The sequence below is a fragment of the Myotis myotis genome, unplaced genomic scaffold (genome assembly GCF_014108235.1).
Source record: "Myotis myotis isolate mMyoMyo1 unplaced genomic scaffold, mMyoMyo1.p scaffold_m19_p_6, whole genome shotgun sequence".
NCBI lineage: Eukaryota > Metazoa > Chordata > Mammalia > Chiroptera > Vespertilionidae > Myotis > Myotis myotis.
The window spans coordinates 78,621,715-78,648,036 of NW_023416368.1; the positions used below are offsets into that span (position 1 = coordinate 78,621,715).

The following is a 26,322-nucleotide window of genomic DNA, read 5'->3' on the forward strand; positions in this document are numbered from 1 at the left end:
GCCAGTTTGGAGGGTCAGCCCCCCAAAATGGGGTGGGGGAGCACATGCCCCAGGGCACTGTCACCCAAAGCAGTTCTCTGCCCAAAGCAGTATAAGCCCATCAGATCTTGGGCTCCTCCTTGTGGCCCTGGCAGACCACCACCGTCCCCCCTTACCACCACCACCACCCCCCCCCCCGCCCCCATCCCAGGGGTTGGTCTTTGGGTGAATTTCCTCAGCCAGGGGTGAGGGAGAGCCCTGAGTGTTCAATCAAGACTGGACACTAGGGCTGTTTTCAGGGGAGACACTACTGGGGTCATCCAGAGTCCCTCCCAATGCTAGAGGGGACAGAGCCCTCTTCACCCCACCCTCAGGCGACAGGCTTAAAAGTAAAAAAAAAAAAAAAAAGAAGAAAAAAAAAGAATCATCTTCATTGTTAACCATTGCTGTGCTGGATTTGTTGTTTTGTTTTTCTCCAATAAATTATTTTCTAGTCACTCACCTGGGCGTGTGTGTTGGCCGACAGTGTGGAGGTGGTGGGGTGCAGGAGGGGGAGGGAGGGGGCTCGCCCACCATGAAATGGGGAGGAACAGAGGGGCCCAGGGAGGAGGAAGTCTACCCCCCCCCAGCCCAGGCCTCTCGGGGCAAACCCTGCCCTGCTCCATGGCCACAGCCACCCCTGAGCCCTCAGCCCCACAGGGCGCCACCTTCTCGGGAACCTTAAAGAACCAGAGAAAAACTCAAGGCCTTTGAGCCAACCAGGCCTGACAACAAAGATCCTGTTGGGACTCGCATCTGAGGCATCACTGCCCACGGCTTTCTGGAGCCTGAATTGTAAGGTGGTCCATTCGAAGGAAGAAAGCAGGGCAGCCTGGCAAGGGAATGGGCTGGGTTGGTGCCAGGATTGAACCTCATCAACTGCCCTGGGAGGGGCCAGCAGGTAGCAGCCAGGGGCCAGGACTGGTAAGCGGAATCTGCTCAGCACATTTCTCCATTTTGAGAGTAATAAAGTTTTATCCACATTACCTACCCCAGGGTGAAAGGGGAAAGTAAACCCATAAATAAAGCAAGGTTCAGTGCCCTGGCTAGCAGGCTCAGTGGTTAGACCGCTGGCCTGCACACTGGACGGTCACAGGTCTATTCCAGGTCAAGGGCATGTACCCGGGTGGCAGGTTCAATCCCTGCCCAGCCCCCGGGCCAGGGGCAGGGGGCAACCAATCGATGTGTCTCTCTCACAAGGATGTTTCTCTCTCCCTCCCTCTGTCCCTCCCTCCCTCCACTCCTTCCACTCTTTCTAAAAATGAATGAAAAAAATATCCTCAGGTGAAGATTAACAAGCTTTTCCTGCAAATCCTCCATCTGGCCACTAGGGGTGAGTGTTTTGATTTTTAAAACCAGGAAAGACTTGCAGGTTGCATCACAGAAAGAAGCAGGAAAAGAGTGACCTCGGGAGCCCTGGGGTCAGACAGACCCTGGTTTATTAGAAAAAGAAAAGGCTTTGTCATAGTGGGGAGGGGGGGTGGGGGGGCGGGAGGCGGGAGGGGGGGAGCGGGGGGCTCATGCTTGCCGGCTGACGTTTCCTGAGCCGGGAATTCCTGTCCTCCCGAAGCAGGCGTGGCTGCCCCCCCAGAACAGGTGGCACTTGGCTCCCAGAGGCACTGGCTGGCTCTCCATGGGTGACGGCTGCCTCTCGAGGCCCAGGGCGCCACCTCTGTAGGTTCTTTAATTGTGGATGATTCTCTCTCCTCCTCCACGGATGCTGGCTGGTTCCCTTTTTTAAATGACTGGCCGGGTCCTAGCTGGTTTGGCTCAGTGGATAGAGCGTGGGTCCGCGGACTGAAGAGGCTCAGGTTTGATTCCGGTCAAGGGCATGTACCTTGGTTGCAGCTCGATCCCCAGTCGGGGGGCGTGTGGGAGGCAGCTGATCAATGTTTCTCTCTCATTGATGTCTCTGACTCTATACCTCTCCCTTCCTTTCTGCAAAATCAATAAAAATATATATATTTTTAAATGACTGGGCTGGAGGCCACGGCTGCCTCTTAGAAAGTGGCACCTGGCTTTCTCTGGGGGATGGCGGCCTCTCCTTGGTTGGTGGCAGAGTCTCAGGAGAATACGGCCTGGCCGGCTTCCCTGGCAGTCTCCCGGGGAAAGAACCAGACGGCCCGTCTGTGGAGGGAGCCTCGTTTTTGGAGAAAGAGCACTGCTCCTCCCCAGTAAAGGGGGAGCTCATCGGGGAGGTGGGCTGCGTGTCCTGGGAGGACACCTTCCCACAGTGTGGGTGCCTCTTCCTCCCCAAGAATGGCATCTTCCTCTGGTGCGAGGGCGACTCCTCGATGGGATGGTGTGACCGGCTGGAGTGTTGCTGTTGACCCCTGGTGACCTCCGCAAACCTGTGCCCTGCGTGATGAGGTCTGCGTAGCCTTCCCGGTGGGAGAAGGCATAGCTAGAGCGCCGGGCACGTGACTGCCGGCAAAGGTAGGGCAGAGGCTCCGCGGCGATCTCCTCTGCCGTCTCTTCCTCCTGCAGAGCACAGGGCAAGCAGGGTCCTCAGGCTCCCCTACTCTGTTGGATGCTCTCGGGTCACCTGCTCCCAGTGGGGGCCATTCATAACCCTTGGTCACCACTCACTGGCCAGGCTCTTCCCTGCCCAAGTGGACCCAACTGCAGTTCTCCCTAGGACCTAACTTTGGACCAGCCAATCACAGTCCTCCCCTGGGACTGCACTCCAGATCAGCTACCAGGTGCCTTAAGTGCTCTGGTGTGGCAAAGCCGGGGAAGTTAACCGCGGGGCAGCATGTCTGCAGCCTGTGTGGCAGAACATAGCGGGTTTGTGGCCAGGTCTTGGCCCCCTGTTTCCGTCAGTCCTCCAGCCCAGCCCAGCTGCAACTGGTCCTTCTAGTTTCTTGTTACCTGAGCCAGTAAGTCCCCCCTCCCCCGGCCCCCACATACACAGTTTTTCATTTGTGGTAAAACAGACATAAAATGTACCATTTTAGCCATTTTTAAGTGTACGTCTCAGTGGCATGAAGCACATTAACATTGTTATGCAACTATCACTTCCATCTCCAGAACTTCATCTTCCCAAACTGACATTCTGTCCCCATTAAAAACGCATCCCCAGCCCCTGGCTCCCTCCAGCTACTTTCTGTCCATAAAGCTAACGCTCTAGGGACCGCCTATGAGTGGAATCACAGTATCTGTCCTTCTGTGACTGGCTTGTCTCTCTGAGCATAGTGTCCTCCAGGTTCGTCTACATTGTAACAGGGTCAGCAGTGCCTTATTTTCAAGGCGGAATAGTATTCCACTGTGTGGATGGATGAACCACACTGTGTTTATCCATTCATCTATCGATGGACACTTGGGGTGTTTCTAAGTTCCCCTTTTTGCCTAAACCTTTTCCAGGTCATTTCTGTCATCTCAACCCCCAAGTCTTAGACAATTCATGGTGGAAGTCTGACCACATCACTGCCGGAACCAGGCTGGCCGCCTCCATCCCAGGAAGTATGGTTTCCTTCCTGAGTTCCTGGGGCCTATAATTTGTCCCTCCTGAGAGCACTGGGTGTGCATCTGGGTCTCGAACCCTCTACCCCCAACTCTGTATCTCCTTGGAGTCCCTGCTCCCAGTACCAGCTCTGGCTGATGGGTCCCAGGAATGTGCAGGGGGGACCCCAGCCGCCCTCACCTTGGAGTGTGGCTTCTGGAGGGCCTGGTAAATGACAGGCAAGGCCAGTCTGAGCAGGGAGTTTAGTGACACATTCAGCAGGACCACCAGCAGGGTGGAGGGGTGGGACAGCACGTGGCGGTCAGCATCTGGTGACAGAGCAGAGTCTCAGCCGGGCCCAGGGGGAAGCCGCCCCGAGCCTGCTCCGTGCCCCCTCTTCCAGACCCCCGCCTCCTTCCTCACCTTCACCCCCGGAATGCCTCTGTGCAAATTCTCTAAAGACACAGGCCCCACCCATTTCCAGGGCTGCCACCCTAGTCCCTGCTGCGGGTGGGGGTGGGGTGGGGCTCACACAGAAAGGGGAAGGTCTTGGGGGAGACGGTGAAGAGCCAGGAGCTCTGGCTTGCCCAGGTCGTCGCCGTGTAGAAGCAGATGCTGAGGAAGATGGCCAGTGCAGCCAGGACCGTCCAGTACCTGATGATGAGGACGACCTAAGCGGGAGAGGAGGGTTCAGCCATGGGGGCGGGAGCACCAGGCAAGGCTACGTAGAGGAGGGTGGGGGCCCAGCCCACAGGTTCAAGGGGCACCTGCTAAGGCCTCTCAGGAAGGGTCACCAGGCAATGAGACCTTCATGGTCTGTGTCCAAGTTCCCACCAGGGGTGGGGTGGGCAGCAGCCCTGCCTACCTCCATGGTGATGGACAGCAGGCCCGACAGGGCCACGACCACGGCGAAAGACTGATAGTCACTGAGGGGCCCAGCCGTGTCCTGACTGATGCACAGGGTCATGAAGAAGTTGACCAGGGAGGTGGCCACGCCATGGGCGATGGCTTGGAGGAAGACCCAGTAGTTGAAGAGCTCGTCCTTCTGGCCGGCAATGTACAGCTGGGGCAGCTCCAGGCTCCGCTCAGCACTCACATCCTGGCGGGGGTGGAGGGATTCTAGAGGTGATTCTAGAGGCTGGCTGCACAGCAACAAGCACGCGCCGGGCTGCTCTCGGCAGGCCTGAACCATGTGCGTGAGAACAGTGAGATGGCAAATTTCGTTATTGGTGTTTTACCACAGTTTTAAACTTTTTAAAAAAATGAAATGAAAGCCCTGACCGGTTTGGCTCAGTGGATAGAGCGTCGGCCTGTGGACTAAAGGGTCCCAGGTTCGGTTCCGGTCAGGGGCATGTACCTTGGTTTCGGGCACATCCCCAGTGGGGCGTGTGCAGGAGGCAGCTGATCGATGTTTCTCTCTCATCAATGTTTCTAACTCTCTATCGCTCTCCCTTCCTCTCTGTAAAAAATCAATAAAATATATATTTTTTAAAAAATGAAATGAAAGTCTCATTCCTTAGGGCACACCAGGCCAGCCTCAAGTGCCCATCATTAGCCACCTGTGGCTGGTGGCTCCCAGCTGGACAGCACAGGCACGAGACACTTCCATCATCCTAAGCATTCGACTGGACCACCCTATTCTGGTTCGCTTAGCCAGACCCTCTCGGGAGGAGGGCAGGGCAAAGAGGAGAACCATCTTCTCTGATCCCCTCCCCACTGTGGCACAGATGGGCCAACAGTGGGACTGAGCTTTGGGAGTGTCCCAAAAGGGTGGGGGTAGCTGGGCAAAAGGACTTCACCCACCATCAGGTTGAGCTCCGGTGGGAACGGGTACATGGTCGTGGGCTAGGAGCCCTGCCCACATCCCACCCCAACTCCCCAGGGGAGAAGGTGTGGCAGAGACAGGAGTATCTACAGGGAAGGGGGAGGCACGTCCTCAGCCTGCTCACCTGCTCGAAGAGCCCAATGTACAGAACTGGGAGGCTGGTGTACAGCAGATTGAAAAGCACCAGGAACCAGCCTTCGTACAGAGGCTAGGGAGGGGGAGGGGGGAGAAGGTGGTCAGTGGCCAGCCTTCAGGTGCCAAATGTCCAGAAGCAGATATGCTCTTCACCTGAGGAGACCCCCCCCCCAAAGGCAGCGCAGCACCTGTGGAGGGTTCCAGGTGAGTGAGAAAATTCGTTACAATCAAGGGTTGGGTTAAGTCAGTGGTTCTCAACCTTGGCTGCACATTAGAATCACCTGGGGATCTTTTTAAAATCCTGATTTCTGGGCCTCATCCTCCGGAAATTCTGTTTCTTTGTTATGGGGTGGGGCCACAACATTAGTAACAAAGAAACAGAATTTCCATAGGATGAGGCCCAGAAATCAGGATTTTAAAAAGATCCCCAGGTGATTCCAATGTGCAGCCAAGGTTGAGAACCACTCCGTTAAGTGATGCTGGAAGGTAAAAGGCAAAGAGGAAAAGCCGGGTCTAATTCTTTTAAAACAGCACTTTGGAGTATTTGTTGTCATTGGAGGGCTTTCAAAAGAGCTACAGGAGGGAAAGTGGCTAAAGAATGTGGTTTTGGGTCATTTTAGATTTATGGAGTCACGGATGGATGGATGGTGAAAGACTTGGAAGAGACCCCACAGACAATGAGCCCAGCTCCTTTCCCAATGCAAGAATCTAGTTCAGTTAAAGGATATGGGTTTCAGCCCTTGCTGGTTTTGCTCAGTGGATAGCACCTTCGCCTGTGGACTGAAGGGTCCTGGGTTCTATTCTGGTCAAGGGCACATGCCTGGGTTGTGGGTTCAACCCCCAGTAGGGGGTGTGCAGGACGCAGCTGATCAATGATTCTCTCATCATTGCTGTTTCTATCTCTCTCTACCTCTCTGAAATCAATAAAAAAAAATTTTTTTTAAAGGATATGGGTTTCCGTTCCAAAAACCATTTTATGTGCATTCTTTGAGTGAGCAAATAAGTAATGATCAATCATTTTACAAGACTCAAGTTTTTCACGGCTGGACAAGAGTCATTAATGAGTACCTGGAAAAGGCTAAGCTGAGCCTTGTTCTGTGGGCCTGGAATCAGAGACATCAGTGGGAGCTCATAGTGGTTTTTTAAAAATATATTTTATTGATTTTTTACAGAGAGGAAGGGAGAGGGATAGAGAGTTAGAAACATCAATGAGAGAGAAACATCCATCAGCTGCCTCCTGCACACACACACACACACACCGGGGGGATGTGCCCGAAACCAAGGTACATGCCCTTAACCGGAATGGAACCTGGGACTCTTCAGTCCACAGGCTGATGCTCTAACCACTGAGCAAAACTGGTCAGGGCAACTCATAGTGTTTTAATACACACAGGATAGATGATAGATAGACAGACATAGCTCAAGCTGGTTTGGCTCAGTGAATGGAGCATCGGCCTGCAGACCAAAGGATCCCAGGTTAGATTCTGGTCAAGGGCACATGCCTCGGTTGCAAGTTCCTCCCAGCCTGGGGCCCTGGTCAGGGCGCATGCAGGAGGCAACCAATCGATGTGTTTCTCTCACATCAATATTTCTCTGTCTTTCCCTCTCTCTTCTACTCTCTAAAAATCAATAGAAAAATATACTCAGGTGAGGATTTTTTTAAAAATAGACAGACATAGAAATAGAGAAAGACATAGAGATGTGCGTCTATCCATGGGTTAGTATGTGTACCTTTCCTAGCTCTGTCTGCTGAGAGAGGAATAGAACCCCAGCAGCAATGAGACACCAAGAACAAGCTACCATTCTCTAATGAAAAGGACCAGGGCTCCTTATGGGAGTGCCTGATTCCAGGGTTGGGGCAAAGAAAAAACAGAATGAGCCTGGAATCTCTTATAGTGCCAGAAAGTGAAGACATGCTCAGAGAGAAGCAGGCCATCTCAAAAAGACACATCGGGGATAAATGGAGCAATAAAACATACAATCAAATAAATGTCCATGGGTCCGTATGGATAAAAATGAATAATTTCAGCCCTAGCCGGTTTGGCTCAGTGGATAGAGCATCGGCCTGTGGACTGAAGGGTCCCAGGTTCGATTCTGGTCAAGGGTTGTGGGCTCAATTCCAATTGGGGGCCTGCAGAAGGCAGCTGATCAATGATTCTCTGTTATCATTGATGTTTCTATCTCTCTCTCCCTCTCCCTTCCCCTCTGAAATCAATAAAAATATATCTAAAGCCCTAACCGGTTTGGCTCAATGGATAGAGCGTCAGCCTGCGGACTGAAAGGTCCCAGGTTCGATTCCGGCCAAGGGCATGTACCTTGGTTGCGGGCACATCCCCAGTAGGAGGTGTGCAGGAGGCAGCTGATCGATGTTCCTTTCTCATTTATGTTTCTAACTCTCTATCTCTCTCCCTTCCTCTCTGTGAAAAATCAATAAAATATATTTAAAATATATATATATAAAAATAATAAAAATAATTTCATAAATAAATGAGGGAGAAGGAATGGTTGGTTCTTCCTACAGAAGAATTCTAGTTAACAAATGTAGGGAGACGGAACACTGTCCTCACTAAACTAAAGAACAAGATAAGGTTGCCAGCGCTCTCCATCTCACTGGGCGTTCCAGCCAGAGCAAGTAGTAAGGAAGGGAAATAAAAGGCGTCCACACGGAGAGGAAGAAGGAAAACGATCTCTATTTTCAGATGACGTGCAGAAAACCCAAAGGATCCGCCAGAAATCTCCTGGAGCCAATAAAGGGAGTCAGCAAATGCACAGGGCACAGATCAACACGCAAAAATCATCTGTGTTTCTCACACCAGCAATGAGCCACCCCCAGAAGGTATTAAGAAAGCAATTCCATGTACAGCAGCAGCTAAAAGAATAAAATATCTAGAGACAAAACAGTAAAACAAACAGCATGTAGTTATCCAGGTGCCTCTGTAAAGCTCCCTCTCAAAGCCTTGGTATCAGTGACGGAGCTACTCCCGATCAGGGCCATCTGTCTTCAGACGACGTCCTTACACACAGGAAATCATCTCTCTGTGACCCCTCCGAGGCTCCGGGCACATCGCGCCTCACCGTGCTACTGCTGAGAGTCTTGAGGCCAGGGACCCAGCTCCCACAGTCTTCTCTTCTCTGGGGCTCAAGCGTATCCTGTCTCCCCTAGAAAGATCTACCTTTGGAGTAGCTGCCCTGCCTGGCTTCCCAGCTCAGATCTGTCAAATGTCCCTGGGACTGCTGGGCACTCAGCTGGGCAGGAAGATCCCTCCCTCTATCTGGACGCTATACTTGCACGAATGCAGCCAGGGAGAAGGTCGCATTGCCCTGCGACCTCAGGCCAGCCCTGCCCCAGAGGACCCCAGAGGACCCCAGAGGACCCTGGACAGTGTGTGTGAGCCTGTCGCCCTCCTGGAAGCCAGGAGAAGGGCCCAGCGTCCCAGAGAATCCCCAAAGGGCTGTTGCCTCCAGCGCACCTGGGCAGAGAAGCCGCTGTAGAAAGCGAACCAGATCTGGACCATCATGCTGGCCAGCGTCTTGTAGATGAAGTAGCGCAGGAACTTGCACACTCGCACGTAGGACCAGTGCCCATGCACCAGCAGCAGCCGCCTCAGGAAGTGGAACTGGGCCAGCATGTAGTCGCTGTTCTGCACCACCTGCATGCCCTCCTGGCCCGCCAGCCCTACGCCGATGTCCGCAGCTGCCGGGACACACGCGGCCTGTGGGCCCTGGCCCACCCCAGCCCCTCCCAGCCCGCCACAGGCCTCCCCCGGGGCCGGGTGCCCACCACCCACTCTTGATCATGTTGACATCGTTGGCACCATCCCCGATGGCCAGGGTCACCACGTTCTGGTACTTCTTGACCAGCGCCACCATCAAGGCCTTCTGCCTGGGAGTCACCCGGCAGCAGATGACGGCTTGGCATCGCGAGGCCAGTTCCACGAAGGCCCGCTCCCGCCGCGCCTCGGGGCTCTCGCGGGTGTTGGAGTGCTTGTTCTTTGGCACCAACCCCGGGCGCCTCAGCTGGCCCCCCAGGGTCTGCCACACGAGAGAGGTGCGCCTGGCCTGCCGGACGTCTGTCCTCCGCTCACCGGGCTCCTGCCCGTCCACGTGCACATTTCCGACGAGCACCTGGGACTCCTTGCTCAGGGGCGGCAGCAGCTGGTCCTGGCCAGCAGGGAGGTGGGGGGGAGGGCGCATCGCTCTGCCTGCACCCCTTCCCTTCGTGAACACCCCTCCTGCCCCCTGCCCCAACCCCAGGCTGGCCTTGACCTCATGGCTCCAGTCCCTCTGAGAATCATCTCTGGGTGTAGCATTCACTTGGGCTTTCCCAATAGTCCACCCCCACCCCGAGTCTGTCTCCTCCCAGCCCCCTCCCACGTGCCAGAGGCCCCTCGGTTAGCCCTGAGCCGACACTGACCAGGAACTCTCCGTTAATGACCATGGCCGTTTTGACCTGTGGCGGGAACCGGTTCTCCAGAGACCCCTGGCCACTCAGCAGGTTGTTGTTGCTCTCCCAGTAGGCCTCCAGGATCTGACTGCAGAGACCCACTGGGGCTCAGCCACGTCCGGGCACAAGCTTCCTTCCTTCCCCTCCCCCGATGTGCCTCAGTTTCCCCCTCTGGGAATCCAGCCAGGTGGAGGCTGAGGACGTTCTGCAGACCCCCAGGGCCACATCTGACATGGATGTCCCCGATCCCCCGCCCTCACCCTGCTCCCACCAGCTCATCCTCCCCCACTCCCACTCCTTACACGATCTCCTTCTCCTCCAGAATGAGCATGTCCTCGGACAGCAGCTGGCAGGCAAAGCTGATATTCACCGCAGTCTCTGAAAACCAGCCTAGCTCAGCCCCTGGCAGCCCCCTGCCCAGGGCCATGCCCACCCTGCCCCACCCCCTGGCAATGGTGATTGGTTCAGAGCAGGGTATGTGACCCAGCCCGGCCAGTGCGAGCCAACCCTGAGACTTTGGCTGCAGCTCTGATCAAAGGGGCCTGCACTCTGGCTGGCTGGGGCTGGGCTACTAGAGGGAAGTGAGCCTGGGCCAAGGATCATTATTAGATATATCATGCCTAGAGCCCACAGGCACTTCTAGGAACCCACAAAAATGACTTAGTTTCTTTAAAATCAGAAGAAGAAGAAAAAGTGAATGTATTCCAACCTGGACATTTGTCTTTATTCCAGCATAGCTGTAAACTGTCATTTTAAATCTTTTGTGTGTGTATGTGCCTCCCGCCACAGGAGTGAATGCCAGCTTTGTTTCTAAGTGGCTGGGCAGCCTCCAGCAAGTGCCCTGAGGTCGCTGAACTCACTGTGCCCATCTCCCATGCATGGGTAACCAGTTTCCAACTCATGGTGTTGCCATGAGAGCCAAATACTCCGGAAGTTCTTGGCGCAGTGCCACCCATCTGAGGGAGGTGCCTGGGGGACCCCACCAGTTCTGGTCACCCTATTTCTCCCTTTCCCAGGACAAGGTGGGCGGCAGGGCTGAACCCCTACAACTGGAACAGGCTGATGGTGACGCTTGGGACACACATGAGTTGCCTCCCACCCATCTCCCTTCTCTCCCTGCTAGGGCGGCTGCCCTGGGACCTACCTTGCTTGTCTCCTGTGAGCACCCACACTTTGATGTTTCCTTGCTTGAGACACTGGATGGTTTCAAGGATGCCGTCCTGGAGCCTGTCTTCAATGGCTGTGGCTCCCAGCAGCTGGGGGTGGAGGTGGGGGCACAGGGAACAGACTGAGCAGGGACTCAGCTATCCAGGCGGGGGAGGGAGATCTGGGGACCCGGGGCTGGAACCAGGATGTGGAGCCCCCTCACCTCCTGTGCCACGCCCACCTGGAGGTTCTGCTCCATCTCCTCGTACACTTGGTGCAGGGCCTGGGCCCGGTTCTGAAGAAGGATGCTGGCTTCCTGGTGCCGCTGGCACCACTCCTGGTAGGTGTCCTCATCTACCTGTTTGTAGGCCAGGCACAGCGTGCGCAGGGCCTGCTGGGCAAAGGACTGGGGGCCGCCGGGCAGCAGGCGCCGCCCCGTCACCACCTGCCTCCCCGGCACTTCTCCAGTCAGCTCCTCCCTCTTTGCCTGGGCTCCCTGAACCTTGACCCCCCCACAGTCTCTCCTCCCCAGAGGGGGCCGGGACCACGTGCTGCCATGCTCCCTAGCTGCTGTTCAGGCCCCCAAGAGGCCCAGTTCCATTCTGTCTCCAGAGCTCCCTATACTCTGTGTGGCCATTTCTAACTTTCCCTGAAGACCCTCAGTGCAGGCCTGCCAGACCCCTCCCCGGCCAGGGCTCCCACAGCCCTTGGCCGTTGACCCCTGCCTTCGGAATGTCTGTGCTCCGCACTCTGCCTCATTTCTCAAGGGGCTCTGGGGGTGGAGAGGGAACAGAAAGAATCCTGTGGGCCTCCAGCCCCCCCCTCAGCTCCCACCAGAGGACCCAGAGATCTGGGGGTGCCCTGGGGACTGGGTGGCCGCAAGAAAGGTGTCTGTGGGCCCCTTACTTCCCTACTTCCCCATCCCCCAGGCTTTCTGCCCAGTGGGTGGCCCCAGGTCTTGCTTTTGTTATTTTTTTTAAAAAATATATTTTATTGATTTTTTACAGAGAGGAATGGAGAGGGAGAGGGATAGAGAGTTAGAAACATCGATGAGAGAGAAACATCTATTCAGCTGCCTCCTGCACACCCCCACTGGGGATGTGCCCACAACCAAGGTACATGCCCTTGACTGGAATCGAACCTGGGACCCTTCAGTCTGCAGGCCAATGCTCCATCCACTGAGCCAAACCGGTTAGGGCAGTGGTCGGCAAACTGCGGCGCACAAGCCACATGCGGCTCTTTGGCCCCTTGAGTGTGGCTCTTCCACAAAATACCGACTTCTGCACATGGGCCACGAAGTTTCAATCGCACTGCACATGCACGCCCGCACGTGGTATTTTGTGGAAGAGCCACACTCAAGGGGCCAAAGAGCCGCATGTGGCTCGCGAGCCGCGGTTTGCCGACCACAGGGTTAGGGCATTGCTTTTGTTCTTGACTGGAGGTGGGCCTCAGAGGTTGGGCTTGGCTATGACAGCGGCTCCCTGGCCATCGGAAGCTCCACACAAGCCTTTGCTCCTCTCGGGCCTCGGTTTACCTCTCCGTTCCATGGGGCAGTTGAACCAAGCCATCGTGCCGGGCTCCTGGGCTCTGGGTCATTGTTCTGACTGTGCTACCTCAGTTCTGAGTCAGAGACCAGCCACCTGCCCCGGACTCCCCATCCTTGCAGAGCAGGGCACTCTGGGAAGTCCTGAGTGAGGAGCTCGGGGCATTCTTTGCATAAACACCCCCCTGGGCCCGATGCTGGGGACCCAGCAAAGCCCTTAGGGAACCCCAGAAGGTCAGGGCTGGGCCAGAGAGGGGTCACCTGGCATGACCTGACAGCCCCATGTTAGAGTCAGGTAGGAAAGTCTCCCTGGAGGTGGGGACCTGGAGGTGGCAGAGCCCCGAGGACCAAAAGTTTCTCAGTGACAGAGCAGAGGAAGGCGTCCAAGCAGAGGGAACAGTGTGTGCAAAGGTCCCGGGGCATCACCTGAGCAGGAGGAAAACTGCAAGCCAGAGACTAGCATCCTGGGGAACACCCTGGGGGGAGGAAGAGCCAGCCCAGAGCGGTCAGCAGGGAACACAGACACAGCTTCGAAAGCGTGGCTGAGTCTGGGCTTCATCCACAGAGACAAAATATTTGGGGCAGGAAGGCTGCCTGTGTCCCGGAACCCAGGCCTGGCTGGGGACGGGCGTCAGTATCCAGGGCCAAAGCCTAACCAGAGAGGATCCTCCTATGCCTTCCAAAGATGCCCCTCTGTGCAGGTGCAGCTTGCAGTTCAGCTTCTCCCTGCCCATGTGGACACGAGCACCTGGATGCCTGAGGCAGTTTCTCTGCACACCCCCCTCCTCTGCTTCCCTCCCTCTACCCCTCCCCCTCCCTCCCTTCCCACAGCGACTCACCGTTAAGGCCTCTTCCGTGGCCCCCTCTGTCAAGCCCTTCTTATACAAGCGATCAAAGATGACGGTGTCTGCGCCCTTGGTGTAGAGGTAGATGGAGCCCTCAGGGTTCCGGACTGTGGAGGGAGAGGCTCGACTGTCCATGAGCATCCCCTCCCCCTCCTCCCCCCATCCCGGGCCGAGGGCGCTCACCCAGCACAGACATGCGCTTCCGGACGCTGTTGAAGTCCATCATGGCCAGGACCTGGTACACCCGCTCCTCCCCGAGCTCCGTCACCGTGATGCTGTCCTGCGTGCGCGCCGCGAACACGTAGCCGAAATTCCGGGCGGCCGTGACCAGGGCCTCCTCATCAGGGGAAGCCGCCTGGTACGACAGCTGGTCTGGTGGGGGAGGGGACCATGGGAGTGGGCTGGGGACCACGTTCACTGAGAGCCTGTTGTCTTCTGGGGACCCACCACCTGTCTGCGGCAGGTTCCCCTTCCCTCTCTGTAGCCCCGGGACAGAGTGGGCCCAGTGGGTGCTCACCAGAGAGTGACAAGACAATGGGCCGGTACAACCTCTAAGCCAAATAAAAGAAGGCGGGCCCTAACCGGTTTGGCTCAGTGGATAGAGCGTCAGCCTGAGGACTCAAGGGTCCCAGGTTCGATTCCGGTCAAGGGCATTTACCTTGGTTGCGGGCACATCCCCAGTAGGGAGTGTGCAGGAGGCAGCTGATGGATGTTTCTCTCTCATCGATGTTTCTAACTCTCTATCCCTCTCCCTTCCTCTCTGTAAAAAATCAATAAAATATTAAAAAAACAAAACAAAAAAAGAAGAAGGCGGACACTTGGGCCCCAGGCCAGATGACTTTCCTCTCCCAGTTCAGGAGCAGATCTCGAGCCCCAGGCTTGGACACCCGCTGGGTGCAGAAGAGGTGGAGCCTGGGACAAGGGCCTGAGAACCCTCTAGGCTGGATGACAGGAGCCCTGGGGGTGGGCTGGACAACCTCTCAGACCAGAAGAAACCACAGGGGCCCCAGGGCCTGAGCACCCCCGCAGGCTGGGCAGCCCCAGCCCACTCACTGTCTTCCTCCTGCACCATCACCGTGTGGCAGAGGGCCAGCAGGCGCCAGAACTCCCGCACCATTGCATCCTGGTTGCCACGCACCGCACTCAGGAGCCTCGCATTTTGGAAGAGCAGCTTCCCATCCGCAGATTTGCTCCAGAGGTAGGGGTTCTCCTAGGGGGGGACAAGCCGGTTCTGGGTAGGTCAGTGCCCGACCCCCCAACCCCGACTCCCCACCACCATCCAGGGCTGCAGGGCCGGCACTCACCTTAGGTGGGGTCTCCTCCTCGTCTGGGCCTGAGAAAAGACCCTGCTTCAGGCCTCAGCACCCCAGACAGCTTAGGGTCCCACAGTCCCCGCCCCCAATGCCAGTCTTCCTAGGGTCTGAACCCTAAACAACAACGGACCCCCAGCTGCAGCTTTGCCTTCTGCACAAGGAGGGACAGACGGGGCCCCATCTCCTGGGGGAATCTTGTTCTTGTTGTTAATCCTCACCCAAGGATATTTTTTCCATTTATTTTTAGAACGAGTGGAAGGGAGGGGGAGACATAGAGAGAGAGAAACATCGATGTGAGAGAGACGCATCAATTGGTTGCCTCCCAAATGCGCCCCTATGGGGGCTGGTTAACCTGCAAGCGAGGTATGTGCCCTTGACCGGAATCCAACCTGCCACCCTGCGGTCCAAAGGCTGGTGCTCTAACCACTGAGCAAACAAATGGCCAGGGCTCTTGGGGGGCCTTAGAAAGACTGTCCGGACAGGGATGCGGCCCCATGGAACACATCTTGTTCGAACTATTCACGGTGGCTGATAAAACTTGGCTGCTACTTTGAAAAAGTGGATGATTTCAAATAAAAGTCTGGCCCCAGAGTGCTTATAGAAACATGAGAGAGAGACGAAAAACAGAGAGAGCAGCATGAGAGAAACCAGCCTCTTACCACAGACACACCCCGGGGCCCCCCCCCCCCCCCCCCCCGCTCCCTATCACCCACCTCCCTGGCCGGCTCAGGGTCAGGTGGAATGTTCATTTCTCATGCTGATGACTGCCTGCTGCCCCAAATAATTACCCAGCTGGGTCCTCTGCCAGCTCCTGCTCTAAACGGAGCTAAAAACTAGACCAGGGGCTGGCGAGCTTCGCCCTGCACCATTACCAGCTTTTCTGTGGCCTGCAAGCTAAAAAGAGTTTTCACATTTCTAACTGGTTGGAGGGAAATTGAAAGAAGAATATTGTCTCGAGAAACTTGAAAATGCTATGAAATTCAAAATTGGTGTCTTCGGTACAGTCTGTGACAATCAGAAGCAGAAACTATTTTGTGACGTGTGAAGATGCTATGGATTTCAAACGTCAGAGGTTTGTGAAAACCAAAATAATACTTTTCCGTGACATGTCAACCGCTCTGGAATTCGAAGCTCAGCGTCCACACACAGCAGAGGCTGCTTTCCAGGGACCAGGGCTGAGCTGAGTCTCCACAGAGACGGTGCCGCAGGGGAAGCTAAAAATATTGACTTGCTGACCCTGACTGGTGTGCTCGGTGGTTAGAGCGTCGGCCCGAGCACTGAAGGGTCCTGGGTCCGATTCCTGGCCAAGGGCCCATAACTGGGTTGCAGGTTCGATCCCAGCCCAGTCGGGGTGCATGCAGGAGACAACCAGTCAATGTTTCTCTCTCACCTCCATGTTTCTCTCTCTCTCTCTCTCTCTCCCTCTCTCTCTCTCTCTCTCTCTCCCATCCCCTCCCCTTCCACTCTCTCTAAAAGCAATGGGGAGAATTTCTTCAGGTGAGGATTAAGTATATGTGCACATTGACTTGCCGGCCTGTTACAGGAATAGCTTGCTGACCCCCGGAGAGGAGGCCTTTGGCTGCAGCTCTGAGCTTCAGATCCCCATCGGCCTGCTGGGGGTGGGGCCCAGGGGGGCAGGCCAGCTGACCCTGAGACCCACTCGGGTCTCCTGGTGATTGCAGCGCCCCAGGGCCCTCCTGCACCCCAGGGTCAGGCGTGCTGGGCGGCGCCGGGGGGGGGGGGGGACGGGTCAGGGAAGGCCCCACCGTAGACAAGGCCGTTGATGCAGCACTTCCTGAAGGTCATGGTGTTCTGCGTGAGCGTGCCGGTCTTGTCCGAGAAGATGTACGCCACCTGGCCCAACTGGTCACTGAGGCTGGTGTTTCGGGCTCTGGCCGGCAGGTCCTGGGGCTGGTAGTACATCTGCCTGTCCCAGCTGATGAAGATGCTGTTCCCCAGGTAGATGAACTCGGTTCTGCAAACACACGCTGGGTCAGGCCCGGCCCATGGCCCACCCCAGCCCCCCTTCTCTCTGGCTGAGGAGTGGGTGGGGGGAGCCCCAGGGACTCACAGGACGAACATAGCCATGGGCACCATGACGCTGAGCAGAATGAGGAAACCCCAGAAGGTGAAGAAAGACTCGGTGGGCACGCTGTACATGAGCTTCTCAGACACGTAGTGGTGCTTGGCCTTGAGTTCTTTCACCTTGTCCCAGAAGCCCAAGGTCAAAGCCACGGAGATCAGCACCAGGGACATGAAGATCTGCTCAGCAAACAGGAGATGGTGGAGCATGTGGAGGGGCCCAGGGCAGCACCGAGACACCCCAGCAACGAGCCAACAGGGACACAGCCAGTGTAAAAGACAAACAGGAAATGAGAAGCTCCCCCCACCCCAAGTTCTGCCATCAGGATGGGGGAGTGGGGCTGAGGGGAGGTGGCTGGCAGTCCCAGGGGGAGGGGAACTTGCAGGGGTTCTGCTGGGTTTTGTGGCTGCTATTTTAAAAATTATATTACGACAACTTTTAAAAAGATAAAGTTGAGCCCTGGCTGGCATGGCTCAGTGGTTAGAGGGTTGGCCCGGGCACTGCAGAGTCTCGGGTTTGATTCCCGGTCAAGAGCACATTCCTGGGTTGCAGGTTCAATCCCCACTGTGGTCAGGCTGTGGGGCACTTGTTGGAGGCAACCAGTCAATGTGCAGCTCTCACATGATCTCTCTCTCCCTCCCTTCCACACTCCCTCCCTCCCTTCCACTCACTCTAAAAAGCAATGGAAGCCCTCAGTAGTTGAGCATTGACCTATGAACCAGGAGGTCATGGTTCGATTCCTGGTCAGGGCACATGCCCGGGTTGCAGGCTCAATCCCCAATAGGGGGCGTGCAGGAGGCAGCCGATCCATGATTCCCTCTCATCATTGATGTTTCCATCTCTCTCTCCCTCTCTGAAATTAATAAAAATATTCTTTTTTAAATAAAAAATACAGATAAAGTTGATTAGGCAAAGAGTTAAGAATTATTAAATGAATGTCCATGGAGGGTAGCTGAGCATTTTATAATCTCCTGTGGATTTGGAAAAAATGTCAAGATCAACATTTATTTTATAAAGACATTTCTTACGTGTCATGATTCTAAGAAGAGTCTTTGGCCCACAGACCTGTCTGTAGGGTCAGGCTGCACATTTTGTAGAGGCGGGAAACTGAGGCCTGAAAGATGACAGCCAGGGCTTCTGTCTATGGGGACCTTTCCCTTCCCTCTTCTGTGTCCTCCCAACCCCCAGGCTGGGGCTCAGGCAGCTCACCAGGATCACTAGCCTGTTCATCAGACGGTCTATCTTGGTTCTCTTCAGATGGATTTTGCCACAGTTCCTCATGATCTTCGTGTCTAAACCTGCAGGGGTTGCATCCATCTGTCTGTCCATCCATACATCCATTCATTCATACATATACACATACATCTATCCATCCGTCCATCTATTCACTCTTCCATCCATCCATCCATCCATCCTCCATCCCTCTGTCACCCCCTACTCATCCATTCACCTGCCCAGCCACCCAGCCATCTTCATACAAGCACCCCACATTCTCCAGCCAAGTAACAAGGGTGTTGTCTCAATATGCACATTTCCACAGTTTTAGAACCCAGGCCCCATAGGAACCATGTCGGGAGCCCCACACCTATGGCAGCAGACACACAGCAGCCAGGCCTGGCCTTGTGACTTCCTGCCAACAGTTTCAGGGTCCCCCCCCCCGCCCCCACCAGGACAGCTCATGCTGCAGGGCCCAGCGCGGCGGTACCGGCATAGATGACCAGTCCATAGCAGGTGTCCGTGTTCCGGATCTTGCAGCCACGTAAGAGGATATTGCCGCTGTCCAGGGAATATTTCTTGCCCTCCCACTGCAGGCACCCCAGAAAGCGGTGCATCTGACCGTTGGGTTCCTCACACACCACCGTGCCTACGGGCGACAGGGCCATCAGGGAGCCAAGGGCATGGCTGGGGTCAGGCCACCCCTCTCCAAAGCAGGTGGGGCAGGCGTGGGGAACATTCTGTCACCTCTGGCTCTAGCAACGCCCAAGGGCCCTGCACTGCCCCAAACTTGCCCCACTGGCACCTCCACCCGCTTGCCACGCAGCTTCCCCCTGGATGCTCCAAAGCTGGCTGTTAAGCCTCGGGGGTTTTGTGCATCCTCTTCCCTGTGCCAGGACGCACACCTCCTCAGGGAAACCCTCTCTGATCCTCCAGCCAGATCAGGCCCCCGCCCCCCTGCGCCCCCTGAGTCCCCTTCCTCCTGGTTACAATCCTGCAGTGGTGTCCTGAACCCCTGTGAGTTCTGTGAGAGGAGGTGCCAGCCGCATCTCCTTCATGCTGGGGACCCTGGGCCTAGCCCAGCACCCGGCACACAGTGGCTGGCCTCCATGTAAGCGAGGCCTTTCCTCAGATGCCGTGAAAACAAATGCAACCAACGCTTGAATATCCAGAGCAAAAGGGCTGTGTTTGAGAGGACGATTCTGCTCTAGACCCGATTTGATTAACTTGTCTTTGCACCAAGACAGGAAAAAAAATACCGTAGCCCCTGGCTGGGCTCTGGCAAACAGTGGTTCTGCCCACAGCTATGAAATGTCTCACTTTTCTGGTGGGAAATAAGAAGTTGCGATGGATGGGCCGGTTCCCTGTCTCTGTGCACAGAGGCTGCCTTTTTGATTAAACAACCAAAAATATTTGCTTTAATGTGATCACGTTTTAAAAATAACATGTAACGCCTGACACAATGGTGCAGCATGTTTTCTAACAGTAACAGAAAACGCTCCGACTGTTACATGGGTGTAAAGGACATGAAACAGGCCTGGGATAAGCTGGCCTATTAAAATCTATCTTGCCCTGGCTGGTGTGCTCAGTGGTTAGAGTGTGGGCCTGCACATGGAAGGGTTGCAGGTTGGATCCCCGGCCCAGTCCAGGTGTGTGCGGGAGAAAACCCATCGATGTGTCTCTCTCACATCAATGTTTCTCTCTCTCCCTCTCCCCCTCCCTCCCTCCTTTCCATTATCTCTAAAAATCAATGGAAAAAATATCTTCAGGTGAGGATTAACAAAAAAAAACACCAAAACTATTTCGACCCCCGACACCCCCCCTCCAGTAGACCCCCATCACCGTCCCCCAAACCCAGTGAAATGGGGACGTTCCATGCCTGCTGTACAGAGGGCAGACGAAGGCCCAGATGGGTGGATGAACTCGCCACCTCTCACCTTGGAAGGAAGCCATCATTCTTTCGCTGGTCAGCGCCTGGTGCGTGCCCATCGGGGCCTGCCTGAACTTCAAGTTGGTCTCCCTGGTGATGAGCAGAGGAGTGAGGTGAGAGGTGGGGACAGGCAGCGCCCAGGCAAGGCACCCCAGCCCCTTCCAGAGTCACTCAGACATTTCCACGGAGCCCCTACTGCGGCTCAGATGCCAACGAGGAGGCGGAGGGGCCTTGCCCACATTGACGCAGGACGTTTGTGGAATGGCGCAGGCTTCTCGGTTTCGGACGGCCGCACCTGGAGCACAGCAGGGCCTCCAGAAATGTTGGTGCAGAGAAGGTGGGTCCCTTTCTCTGACTGAATGTTCTTGCCCCCTGCCGCTTGCAGGTCCCCCACAAATGCTCCCAGGATGAATGACCACAATATCCCCGTGGGCTTGGGGACCCACCCTTTGTGGCCACTGGGGAAGGCCTCACTGGCTCCCAGGCCCCCAATCCGCTAGTGATGAGCTGTGCCTCACCCGTCGATGTCTGCTGTCTCCACGTAGCACAAACTGCTGGGCTCCGTGCTGGCCAGCAAGAGCACGTCGGCCTGGAGTGGGAGGGGGAGAGGGGAGGGAGAAGACAGCACTGGGGGAGGGGCGTGCACAGGAGAAACACAAGCAGGGAGGCCGCCCTCCCCCAGGAGTGGGGAGTCTGAGCCAGGCGGACCCAGCTCACCGGGACAATGTTGTCCTTGTGCAGACAGACCAGGTCCCCCACACACAGGTCCTTCCATTTTCTCCACAGAAAGCTGCAGGGGGTGGGCAGCAGGTGTGAGAGGGGCCCAGCCAGGCTTGTCTTTGGAACCCTTAACCCCCCACCCCCCACCCCCAAACTGGAAGAACAGGGGGAGCAGGGACTGCCCTCTGAGCTTTGCTTCCCTGCCTGCCCACCGCAGGTCTTTGTGGGGGACTCTGAGCCCAGGGGAAGTCCAACCTTCCCTAACCTTGCCTCCTCCACCCCCTTCAGCATCCAAGTTCCTTCAGACCTGCAGCTGAACTCTCAGCCCTGCAAGGTTCGCGCTCAGGTCCCAGCCTCTTTCCCCATCACAGGGCCCAGCCCTTAGCCTGCTAGACAGCAGGTTGGGTCCCTGTCAGACATCAGACTCCACCAGGGTGTCCCGGGGCATGGACGTTTCTGGGCACTCTGCTGGGCACCCCTCCCTGATATGTCCTCCACGCCCCCCCCCCCGCCCCCGCCACCAGCTGTGAGGGAGTCCCCGTCCTCAGGGTGCACCCCCCACAGCGCCAGCGGCCTCACCTGCTCCCCACCAGCATCTGGCAGGGCCTGTTGTTGATGGTCCTGTCACTCCTGTGTCGGCCCTGAGTCCACAGAGGTGGGTCAGAAGGGTGGCCCCTCCCCTGCCCCCGCCCCCGCCCTGCCCCCGCCCAGGATGATCCCACCCCCAGCCACGCCCCTATGCTACCCCCACACCAGCCACATCTGCCAGGGACCCTGATGGAGGAAGGGGGGCTGCTGGGGCACTGCTACGAAGAGAAGGAAGGCACGGTCCCCCTATCACCCAGTGTGGCAACAAGGGCCATAGAGCTATGGGACACCTGTCCCTGTGGCAGCAAGACAAGGACCCCACCCGGCCCCCAACCCTTTCCCAACTGTCCCTGGGCCCCACTTACGATGTCATCTGCCAGGTCTCGGGTGGCCCGGATGATGAGGAGGCAGGTGAACGGGGCGAAGAGGGTGAACCAGGGCAGGGTGGAGATCTCGGGGATGCCCTGGCACAGAGGTTGGGTCATGCCGGGAAGGCAATACCGAACCACCATCCCGAACACTGCCCCAAACCGCGTCCCCTGACCTCCCAGCCGGCCCCTCAACCTGGCATCCTGTGTCCCACCTGCCGACCCCCGGGGCTCCAGGCCAGCCACCTCCCCCTACAACTCTGGGGACAACTGCCCCTCTGCTTCCCATTCTCCCCACAAGCTCCTCTCCATGCCCAGCTCCCAGTCACATCCTCCAGGAAGCCCTGCCAGCCCCCAGTTTGCTCCCTCTTCAGAGTCTCGGCTTTACTCCCTGTAACCCGGCTCCTCCCAGTCACCCTTCAGGCCTGAGCGCCAAGCGAACCCCAGGCCAGCGTGGGTTGGGGTGTGGTCCCCTTTCCATCACTGGTCCCCTCCATGTGGTTCAATGGCAGTGGGTGTCAGGGCCACCGGCAGGTCCTCAGTGTCTAGCATAGGCCCCGCCCACAGTGTGTTTATTGTGTCGATGGATCAAAGCAGAGGGGGTCAGCACGATGAGGTATTGAGGGGGGTCGGGGCGCTCTGTGAGCTGCCCACTCACCGAGAGAGGGAGCTGCCCAGGTAGGACATCTGCCCATCTGGCAGGGCCACCCAGGTGCTGGGAACCTGCTCTCAACCTTCTTTCCTCCTCACCCTTTGGGGTCAGCTCAGTGGGCCGAGCCCCAGAGGGTCACGTGGCCAAGGCTGTGCATCCTGGGGAGGGGCTGTGCCCGCCTTGGGCCCAGAGGAGCCACTCATGCACCTTCATCATTGGACATCTATCGAGAGCATCTTCTGTGAACCAGGCCCTGGACTGAGCAGTGGAGACTCAGCCATGAGGGTGCTCCCAGTGTGTGAGCAGCCAGACACCGGCCCCTCCTCCCAACCACATAAACACACACTCGAACCTCCATGTGTCTACAGAGCCATGTGGCAAAGCTGGTCAAGGAGGGCTTCCTGGAGGAGGCAGGGTGAGCAGATGGAAGGAATGGTCTGTGCTCAGGTGCTTGTACTGACCCCTGGAGCCACCCCTGTCCCGCCCCACCTGGAGAATGATGATAAAAAGGAAGTAGAGGTTGGACATTCGGTGGAACTGCTCGTACAGGTTCAAGGGCAGGAAGGAGAAGAAGTTGTACTTGGCTGTGTGGATGATGTTGCCCTGGAATGAGAGCCAGCATGGAGGTGCTGCCCAGGCCAGGGCCCCACCTTAGCCTCACCCTGCCCTTTGACCACAATCAGCAATGATTAAGTACCCGGTGCATGTAAAGCCTCGAGCCAGTACTATCTATCTACCATGAGCCAGCTCTACTGAGCACCTGCTGAATGCAGAGCCTTCAGACCAGCATTACTGAGTGCCAATAGAACGCAGCCTTGAGCCAGCAGTGATTGAGCCCCTACTGAATGCAAAGACACCTCAAGTAGGACTGTGACCCCGGTATTTCTCAAAGCGAGACACACCCAGGGGGGTTTTAGGCAGAGTCTGATGGACACATTGTAATTTGAAGATTTAGTATTTTCTTTTTTAATATGTTTTTATTGATTTCAGAAAGGAAGTGAGAGGGAGATAGAAACATCAATGATGATAAAGAATCATTGATTGGCTGCCTCCTGCACGCCCCCTACTGGAGGCCAAGCCCACAACCAGGGCATGTGCCCTGACCCGGAAACTGAACCATGACCTCCTGGTTCACAGTTGGATATCCAACCACTGAGCCACGCCGGCTGGGCAGTACTTTCACATTTTAAGGTGAACTGGGGTAGGGCTAAGGAAACAATGGGCACTCCAGCACCAAACTGGTGATTCCTTCGCGATTAAAATTCCGTGTGTGCGGGAGAGTGGGCTGGTTGGGAGGAGGTAGCAGAGGACGGTGGGGCTGGGGCCGCCTACCTTGTACTTCTTCCTCTGCCAGCACGGGAAGACCTTCTCCTTGAGTTGGCTGTTGTAGGTCCGGTTGTTGGCCTTCACCTCCCAGGTGAACGCTGGAGCCGGAGGGAGCAGGGTGTTGCCTGGGGTGCAGCGAACACGGCCGCAGGATCCCCCAGAGGAGATCTAATGGGTCCCCCGGGGAACCGCCATGGATGTGGGAGCTGGTAAACAAACACCACCCTGGGCCAGTCCCTAGGCTCAGAGGACGGGCCTGGGAGACCCACTCATGCCCTCCTTCTACAGACGGGGAAACAGGCCTGGTGGCGGCCCTGCGGGGAGGCTCCTCGCCCAGCCTGGGCGGCCCAGCTGTTTCAGGTCTGCAGCCCCCAATTCCTGAGTCTAGCATTCAGTTATGGGATTTGGGACTATTTGTAACCCAATGAGAACATGCTGGGCCTGTTGAATGGACTGGGCCGGGGCGCTGGGGGGGGGGGGGGTGTCTCCTCATCCCCATATTTCAGCCACTATACTCTGCAATGCCCCTTGGTTTACTCTACAGATCCCACACCCCACACTTGGCCCCAAAACATGCACCTGAGTTCTTCTCCTCCTCCTCAAGGTTCTCGCCGTAGGCCAGACTGTCCGTGCTGGTGGTGCTGTGGGGGAGAGGGGCCAGGGTCACACCAGCTGCCCAGCCCTTGCCACACGCTGTCCATTACCCTGCCCTCTCCAAAATGTCGCCTCCCACTTCCATCGGTTGCCACCTTCCCAGCGCTGAAGGTCCAGCCGATGGCTGAGTGTCCTTCCCTGAATATCTGGGGCCCCCACCAATCCCCATCCTGCAACAGCCCCATGTCCACCAGTCCCTCCAGCTACCAAGCTGAAGTTGCTTGACTTTCTTTACAGCAGGTCTCCAGAATGGGTCCTACCTCTGGCTGCTGCTGCCCACCCCAGGTCCATCCTCTGGCCAGGCCACCGTTGCCTCTCCTGGGATGGCCACACCCACCTCCCCCTGGGTCTCCCTGCTGTCCCCTCTTAACCCATTTCCACGAGGGACGCAATGCCCAGCCCAGTGAGGGGCTCCATGCGTGTTTGTTGGCTGATGACATGGGCCCTAGAGCTATTCATTAATTGCTAAGCTTGTATAAAGGGCCAAGCTGCCCTGAGAGGTCTCAACGTGGTCTCAGGGCAGTTAACTGTGGTGGAGGCAGACACCAGGCTTCCCACAGAGCCCAGAGCCTCCCACAGCCTCTCTAGTTCACGGCCATTCCATCAACGCCAGGAATTCGTCTCACCAGAGGGCCCTCCGCAGGCAGGCAGCTCTCCGAGCCCTGGCCAGGGCTGCCCCCTCTGCCCCGCCCTGGGGGGGAGCACCTTCCCGCATGCTGTCACTGCCTCCTCACCCTTCTGGTCTCCGTTCACAGTTCTCAGACAGGCCGGGCTTCTTCAGGCAACTTCTCTGGGCTCCCCCTCTACCCGGGGTGTCCCCCATCCCAGATCTCATCACCTTCTGTCCTCTGCGTCTTTCCCTTTCAGGTCAGGATGGCTGGTGTCTGAGTCACAGGTTTCCCTGGAGCCGTCGGGGAGGACCTGGCCCAGGGCCAGCTCAGAAGCTCCCGGGAGCCTGGGCTGTGCCACGCCTATTCCCCAAATGAGAAGTGAGGTTCAGCCAGTGGGACCCGCAGCCCAGGAAGACTCTGTGCAGGATGGGGGAGGAGGTGCAGGATGGGGGGGGGGGTGCTGGGATGGCCAGAATTTACCCAAAATGTATCAGGGGTAGGAAGATGTCCTAGCGCTTGCCCCCTCATTTCCAACCAGCTCACCCGAGAACCCCATTAGTCTACCCCCCTACCCACCTCCCCCCCACACACACATAAGGAAGCCTCAAGGCAAAGGATTCCAGGATTCCAGGCCCAACCTCCCCCCTCCCCCAGGGCCTCCCTGGGCCGGAGATCCCTTTATACAGACAAGAGTCCGCATCCCCTCCGGAAGGTGGGGCCCAGAGAAGTGAGGGCAGGGCGTTGCAGGGAGGGCCTGGGTAGGGGCGAGGTAGGGCGGGTCCCGTGGGTGGGGCCAGGGCAGAGGCAGAGCCTGGGATCATCTCGGGAGTGGTGCCAGCCCAGGGGTCTTGCAGTGGGTGAGGGGCTGCAGTGGGTGGGGTCTTGCACTAATGGAGAGAGGGGGTGTCTTTACTGACATTTTTAGAGAGAGAAGAAGGGAGAGAGAAATATCAGTTTGTTGTTCCACGTATTTATGCATTCATGGATTGTTTCTTGTTGTTTCTGACCAGGGATTGAACCCACCACCTTAGCATATCCAGGTGACGCTCTAACCAACTGAACTACCCAGCTAGAGCGAGGAGTTCTTAATAGCACTAGAGTATTAAGGGGCCTAGCATTTGGGGGCGGGACCTTGTAAAGGAGCTAAGTAAAGTGGATTGGAGATGGGAGGTTCCCCGGGCTGTCTGGGACTAGAGGCGGAGGAAGGACTCGCGGATAGGCGGTAACTGCAGGTTTTCACACCTCCTATGCGAGGGGAGGGCACAAACCTGGGCCCTGGGCTGGGTGAGGCTATTAGACACCGTGACCATCCTAACGCCAGGAGGAAACCATAGGGCTCTGTGCTGGTGTGCGCCCACTCAGCGGGCGGCCAGGGCTGGGGCGGGGGCGCCTTCCTAAAGGAGGTGACGCTGGGGGAACCCCGGTCGGAGATGGAGAACTACAGCCAAGTGGGAGGGTGTGTGG

General features: G+C 56.7%; 1 protein-coding gene across 1 annotated transcript; it reads right to left on the minus strand.

Annotated features, from left to right (window-relative positions):
* Window positions 1-1,537: 1,537 nt before the first annotated feature.
* ATP8B3 (ATPase phospholipid transporting 8B3) lies at window positions 1,538-25,070 on the minus strand. The gene is made up of 29 exons (XM_036315554.1): window positions 24,982-25,070; window positions 24,173-24,234; window positions 23,600-23,691; window positions 22,757-22,870; window positions 21,613-21,711; window positions 21,239-21,300; window positions 20,657-20,729; window positions 20,458-20,528; window positions 19,947-20,029; window positions 18,500-18,658; window positions 18,257-18,264; window positions 18,004-18,111; window positions 16,783-16,973; window positions 16,478-16,686; window positions 14,703-14,731; window positions 14,446-14,608; window positions 13,582-13,776; window positions 13,393-13,505; window positions 11,252-11,416; window positions 11,009-11,120; window positions 10,167-10,242; window positions 9,835-9,952; window positions 9,209-9,581; window positions 8,891-9,114; window positions 5,410-5,493; window positions 4,326-4,559; window positions 3,993-4,131; window positions 3,662-3,789; window positions 1,538-2,496 (listed from the first exon to the last, which is right to left on the minus strand). The coding sequence occupies exons 1-29, from the start codon at window positions 25,068-25,070 to the stop codon at window positions 2,206-2,208; spliced, it is 3,864 nt and encodes a 1,287-aa protein (XP_036171447.1). The 3' UTR covers window positions 1,538-2,205.
* Between the last annotated feature and the right edge of the window lie 1,252 nt (window positions 25,071-26,322).